Source organism: Sander lucioperca, chromosome 7 (assembly GCF_008315115.2).
Source record: "Sander lucioperca isolate FBNREF2018 chromosome 7, SLUC_FBN_1.2, whole genome shotgun sequence".
Taxonomy (NCBI): Eukaryota; Metazoa; Chordata; class Actinopteri; order Perciformes; family Percidae; genus Sander; species Sander lucioperca.
Window position 1 is genome coordinate 19,717,833 of NC_050179.1, and position 7,099 is coordinate 19,724,931.

A 7,099-nucleotide genomic window follows, 5' to 3' on the forward strand; every position below is an offset into this window, starting at 1 on the left:
ATACAAAAATCTATCTGCTTGTTCAGGTACACATTCAGCCAGTTGGAACAGAAGAACACACCAGAATAGGCCTGTTTAGTAAGCTGTATGTGATGGCCGCATACCTACACTTATAAAAATGCAATTCAATGTGTTAGTAATCCAAGTATTCAGAATGCGTTACTCAGATTGAGTAACGTAACGGAATACGTTACAAATTAAATTTTCGGGCATGTATTCTGTAACGGAATACGTTTTGAAAGTATCCTTCCCAACACTGCCATAGGTACAGGAGGATGCAATTATTTCGGACCCGACGGGGGCAGTATACGCCTACAAGTGTTCTAGTCTGCCGCTAATTGCTGAAGAAGAAGAAGAACGCCCACCAGCATCTCCGTTGCCGCCAAGGGGGTAAGTCTCTCTCCACAACGCATACCTCCTATTTTGATGCTAACAAGCAATCACCCGCCATTAGCATTCCATTAACTGCCATTCATTTTGGCGCCACTTTGACAGAGAATAACTTTACATCTGAAGCGTTTAAAGACTATTTGTCCATTGTTTATTTCTAAAGAAACACGACAATGTATAAAAGGCTCCATTACCTTGTATCTGACAATATGGCTCCATAGCAGACGTTTTTGTAAAAATAGGCTAACAATTGTCTCATAACCACACGACTTACTGTCGCATAGTAGAGGAATTACCGTACAGTACAGGAGAAGCTCGCAGGCAGTTTCGACTTACATTAGCTGTTGAAGTTTGATTACTAATGTTAACTAGCATTTTAGTTATCAATAATTAGCCTGTGCCTATGTTATCTCCTTACATATACCTACGCTCTCCGTCTCTGCAAGATTCAGAATGATTGAGATTTCTCTTGGCACAGCTACCAGAAGACTTACAACTTTCAGACAGGTTGCTCACGTCACATTTACGTCGTCTCTCTCAGTTGGAGGCTGCGCAGTAACACTCAGCCATCACCGGAAAAGTGCTTCTAATAGCCTTCACTGGTCTCCGTCCAGAGCAACGGGATCTGTTGGTCCATTTATTTTACTGTCATTGGTTGCCGCTCACGACAGCTTGACCGCAGTCAGCCTCTTGCTTTACCGTAACATTACATCTACAGCAACGGCTTTCCCGACTTCACCTGGACCTTGCAAACCAAAAGCCCGGTTCTATGTGAAAATCAACAACGGCAGAGAGAAACTTACTAACTAAACATGCTTGCTGTCTGGGAATTCTGGGTGAACTCATGGAAGACAGTACTGGCTGTGTGGTGGTGCCAGGCTTCGGCGCAGCGGGCTGTGGGTCCAGAAGACTGACGTTTTCTCCAGATTACATCTAAATAACGTTCTCCTTGCCCCCTCCACTCAACACCAAAACAGTGACAGAAAGCTGAAAAAAAAAAAAAGAGACATGAGACTGACCCAAACAGCCCCACCCCACCCCAAATATAAACTTATTAATGTTTAAATATTATTGTTTTTATTATTATTTTTTGTACACACCGTGGTATCAAGTTTGGTATCGAGTATCGTGTACTTTTGGTGGTACCGACTACTAAATTTTTGGTACCGTGACACGCCTAGTTTATAATCTCATGCATGTTTTTGGATGTAGTGTCTACATGTGGGGTGGGCGGGGTTGACATGAACTGTCCCACAGTCCCTCCCACTGGGTCTGGCATTCAGGTACAGCTCCCTCCCTCCCTCTATAAAGCCTCTCATGTTAGCAGTGTAAACTTCAGACTTCAACTCATGGTAAACTTGTTTACAACCTTGGAAACAACTTACATTAAGTAGTTATTCTTAACTGTTAAACAGCACACAACAAGCTTGGATGTGCATCAGAAATTATCTATATTAAGTTACAAGCTCAAGCCTGAGGTAAGTGATTTTTTCCACAATTTTGAGTTTCGTTCAAGAAATTTTAAGTTTAAGATTGTTTTTTAAAAGATTGCTTAAGTGCTTAACTAATTCTTCAGGTATTTAAGAATGTAAATTGATGTCCTGTGAAATTTGGGTTATGAGTTTGAAAAACCAGGAGTTGAGTAAAAATCTTCATTTGGATGTTTCTTCAATAACCTGCCTTACAAATCCATTACTACTGACTTGTAATTGACAAAGCAGCAGACTGTGAGTCTTAACTACCCTGTTGTGCAGCTACAACGGCTATTCAATGCTGTCTTAAACTAATCAATCACAAGTTGTGGCAGCAGTTCAGAGCTAACCTCCTAAATTTTATTTCTTTATCTTTACAACACTACAGCTCCCAGCCAACATGAAATTAGTCCTGCACACTGTCATCTGCTGCTGTGTTTTCGCCACTGTCCTGCCACTGGTGAAGGATGCCACAGGGGAGCTCAACACCAGCCTGAAAAAAAGGTGAGCTGCCTGATCAACAAGTACTCTGAGAACATTATGTTCATTTACAAAAAAAAGCCTCATCATTTTGTTCTTTAATATTCAAATCAGGTGCTCGCCCCAATTACTCAAGGGGCATTCATATCAACTTATGTCTGTTAGTAAATGAGAACAAATTAAGAAAATATCAGAGGATTTCAGTTTTGCTATAGCTTGACAGATACTGGATTTTTTAGGCCGATACTGATGGATATTTGAACCATATCGGTCAAACACAAAGAAACCATGTTTGATAAGGATCACCAAGTTGGTTACTACAGAACAGCGATAAAGATATGTTGTGAAAGGCATTTTAAACTGTTCTCCAGTGGACAAACTATGTAATAGAAACATTATAAATTACTTCAAACATGTCTTTGACCTTCCTGTACTACAATTTCTTGTTTCTTATTAGAGATAAATGCTGATACGGATATATCTGTGATAAGCTAACATCGGCCTATATATCAAACTGGCAGATCTATCGGGCAGGCAATTTTTGCTTGTGCTCGCATCAAATTATATTTTTTGAAAACAAGTAAAGATGATAATGCTTAATGATCCAACCTACTCTGTTCTTTGTGGCAGGCTTAGAGTATGGCTGCAGAGCCGTATAAAGAGAGACCTGTGCAACAGCTTATTGACAGCCAATGAGCAGCACTCTGATGTTGGACCACAGCAGGACGAGATTGCAAAAATTGTCTCACCTCCATCAAGGTAACAAGAAAAGTTGCATTTTGAGGGTGTTTTGCTCTCATTTGATGACTGACAGTGTAGAGATAGATAGTAAACATGGAGACAGACAAAAGTGTATGAAATGAGCTGGAGCTGGTGTGCTTTCCAACCATTAGGCTACCAGGGGACTCCCAAAGCTAATCTAAATGAATTAAAAATGAAATGTCCACCATGTGAGAAACAAGATATTTTTATGACAACTGAAGACAGTGGATGATTTATTCTCTATTGCACTGATAAATTGACATGCATTTAGATAAATCCTGATGATAATTTGGATTTAAACCTCAGATGTAACAACCCTGGAAATCAGCTTGAAAATAGAGCATAAATATTTATTTTTTATTTTCCAGCTTTGGGCTAAATATCAGACGCAGGAGGTCAACATTGACCAAATCATCCGGCTGCGTCCTGGTCACATGTTCATACCACGACCTGCTCTACCGACTGCACCAGATCAACAACAAGCAAAAAGAGGCCAATGCCCCTGGAGGCAAGCTTGGCAAAACAGGCTATGGACGCCGCCGACGCCGCTCACTCCTGGATGTCGCTCAACTCACCCTCCAGACAGGAAGACGGAGCACTGAAGCTGGTCAGCGAGTCCACAGACACAAAAGCACACGCATAGTGGCCTAAAGACAGGCATGGAAGTGCAAAGGAGAATCCTTGTTGGGGTTATTTGCTCACAGCAGATCAAGATAAGTCCCTTCAAAGGTTTTATTCCACAGCTTCATCTTTACAGTCCATCAGAGGAAGATTTACTCAGGTCACTCTGGATAAAAGCGAGATTTCAATAATAGATTTGTGCATGCTTAGGTGCAGGTTTCAATGTGTCTGAACAAGTGTTGTGATTTATGGATCAAGTCAGACCTGTGAAACTTGACAAGAATGTCCGTTTCTTCTTCAGCTTCCAAAGTGAGCTTGGCAGCTGAGATAGAAGACAATTCCTGAAGATCTTCTCTGAAATACCCATAAACTGAAGAGGAACCGAGGCCGCGACAGGGAGGATTTTGTCTGACATTACTAAGCCCCAAACCACATGCAAGATCCTTTCACAAGTGAACTTGATGTTGTGAACTGCTTGTGAAGTGCAATTTAAACAATATTTACTACTATATTAAAAATGTATAACTATCTGCTTGTATATAAGGATATATAAAGCTACCTTATATTTAAGTATACAACTATATTTTTATACAGCCAAAATACATATTAAACATCCCTCTTTCAAAAAAGAACTTGACTTCAATGAAGTATGTATCTTAACTGTGTCCTGTATTCATGTAAATTAAGTATCTTTTCACTGACTTATGGGTTATATTTTTGTAACATTATTGTGATGATTATACATTATTGGAAACTATTCATATTAGAGATGTTTCGAAGACATTGGATGTTGAAAGTCTTACATAGCAGCCTAAGAACAACTGCAAAGTAGTCATCTACTTTTTGGCTGTGGAGAGTGATGATGAAGTAGAAGTAAAAGTGTTGTGCTGCCATCTAGCGTTACAGTAGGATACATATAACAAATGCAGGCCAAGCGGTTTCAAAATCAACAAAGCATGCTAAATGTTTCATCTCATTTTAGAAATGTATCTGCTTCTTTATTTAAATGTAATAAATCCTAATTTACTCACAGTCCAGCTGAAATTACTTGACATGGTATTAGGCAACATGATTTATGGTCTTGTTGTGGTGAACGTGGCAGGAACTCTAATAGTTTTCAGCTGGCTGTGACGTCCTTGTTTTCAAAAAAATGTATTAGTGCTACAATGAAAAGAATTTGAAGCAACTTTGATGTTATTTGGTGACCTAATATCAAATATTCTGCTTGTGCACACAAGTGACAGTTTATGTGCCCTTTTATGTTGGTATATGTAGGAAAATATTAACTCTTGTGTTGTGTTGAGTGTTATAAAGTCTACAGTGGTGTACATTCCATTCTAAAAATAAGACATGGTTCATCAGCTGCACGCTCTCAAAGAAACACATGTACTGAAACTAAATTTGTACATGTTCCAAAAATTGTGTAATCACAGCATTTCAACAAAAAAATATTTCGGCGAAGAATTTAAGTTTTGATGAATGGAGAGAAAGGAACAGTGTGCTCCGCTTCAAATCAGGAACACTCAAATGACTAGAGCAGATAAAGAAATTAATCACTATGGAATTTGACCTCCACTGATAGTGTCTAGAGTGTTCACACTGTCCTGTAATCATTAATCTGGTTATTTTCATTAAAACATCTAAAAACTCCCTATTGGAATAACAAGATTACATAAAATGAATGGTTTATGTCAATGACTTTCTAATTTCTTCAAATGTAAATCAAAAGTATTTTCAGCAATTTTTGTTCGTAATAAAATCCAGTTTTCTGTTCGTTTCTTCTCTTTGTGAAGTCCATCCATAAAACGCAACATCTATGTCACTTTTTAATAACTAAAACAACATGAATGCAGCTCTCTTTAGAACAATTTAGGTCAACTGAACAATTCACCAAACACATATAATCTACAAGGCACCATTTAATACAATACATTTTCAGCATTTCTTAGTTCTTTATGCCAAGTGGGAGATATCGTAGCTCTCAAAAAGTCCAGATATCTCCTACTCATAATTAGAGGTAAGCTGATAAATCTGCCATGGCAATTATATCAGTAGATTTAGAGATAAGTAATCGTTATTACATTTGCACATTGCAGTACAGAAAAGCCAAACTAGGTTTGAGGTAATTAACTAAGGGTTGTCTCCATTAAATAGTTTGTCCACCAGAGAGCACTGACACAGTGATTATTCAACAGCAACGTATTCACTCAGTATGTATCTTGGTCACAATTATATATATACACTCACCTAAAGGATTATTAGGAACACCCTACTAATACCGTGTTTGACCCCCTTTCACCTTCAGAACTGCCTTAATTCTTTGTGTCATTGATTCAACAAGGTGCTGGAAGCATTCTCTAGAAATGTTGGCCCATATTGATAGGATAGCATCTTGCAGTTGATGGAGATTTGTGGGATGCACATCCAGGGCACGAAGCTCCCGTTCCACCACATCCCAAAGATGTTCTATTGGGTTGAGATCTGGTGACTGTGGGGGCCATTTTAGTATGGTGACCTCATTGTCATGTTCAAGAAACCAATTTGAAATGATTCAAGCTTTGTGACATGGTGCATTATCCTGCTGGAAGTAGCCATCAGAGGATGGGTATACGGTGGTCATAAAAAGGATGGACATGGTCAGAAACAATGCTCAGGTAGGCTGTGGCATTTAAACAATGCCCAATTGGTACTAAGGGGCCTAAAGTGTGCCAAGAAAACATTCCCCACACCATTACACCACCACCACCACCAGCCTGCCCAGTGGTAACGAGTGGTTATTTGAGTCAAAGTTGATCTTCTATCAGCTGGAATCAGTGGGCCCATTCTCCTCTGACCGCTAGCATCAACAAGGCATTTTCGCCCACAGGAGTGCCACATACTGGATGTTTTTCCTTTTTCAGACCATTCTTTGTAAACCCTAGAAATGGTTGTGCGTGAAAATCCCAGTAACTGAGCAGATTGTGAAATACTCAAACCAGCCCGTCTGGCACCAACAACCATGCCACGCTCAAATTTGCTTAGATCACCTTTCTTTCCCATTCTGACATTCAGTTTGGAGTTCAGAAGATTGTCTAGACCTGGACAACACCCCTAAATGCATTGAAGCAGCTGCCATGTGATTGGTGGATTAGATAATTGCATTAACGAGAAATTTAACAGGTGTTCCTAATAATCCTTTAGGTGAGTGTATATATATATATATATATATATATATATATATATATATATATATATATATATATATATATATATAATATAAGGGATCCATGACAAGATTGTATGTTTATGTTAATGTTAAGTGTTTTTTTAAAAGATGATAAATGTGCCACTAGTAATTTTTTAAACTCTTAAATATCAGTAATTGTATTAGACTT

At 38.8% G+C, this 7,099-nt stretch overlaps 1 protein-coding gene across 1 annotated transcript; it reads left to right on the plus strand.

Annotated features, from left to right (window-relative positions):
• The first annotated feature begins 1,687 nt into the window (after positions 1–1,687).
• On the plus strand, positions 1,688–5,498 carry admb (adrenomedullin b). The gene is made up of 5 exons (XM_031295285.2): positions 1,688–1,868; positions 2,251–2,366; positions 2,973–3,101; positions 3,473–3,711; positions 4,027–5,498. The coding sequence occupies exons 2-5, from the start codon at positions 2,263–2,265 to the stop codon at positions 4,068–4,070; spliced, it is 516 nt and encodes a 171-aa protein (XP_031151145.1). The 5' UTR covers positions 1,688–1,868; positions 2,251–2,262; the 3' UTR covers positions 4,071–5,498.
• The last annotated feature ends 1,601 nt before the right edge of the window (positions 5,499–7,099 follow it).

Bases quoted from the DNA above. Each gene is read 5' to 3' on its own strand.
- admb (XM_031295285.2), top strand. From the start codon at position 2,263: ATGAAATTAGTCCTGCACACTGTCATCTGCTGCTGTGTTTTCGCCACT. The intron at 2,367-2,972 runs GTGAGCTGCCTG...TCTTTGTGGCAG, and splicing joins AACACCAGCCTGAAAAAAAG to GCTTAGAGTATGGCTGCAGA. The intron at 3,102-3,472 runs GTAACAAGAAAA...TTTATTTTCCAG, and splicing joins ATTGTCTCACCTCCATCAAG to CTTTGGGCTAAATATCAGAC.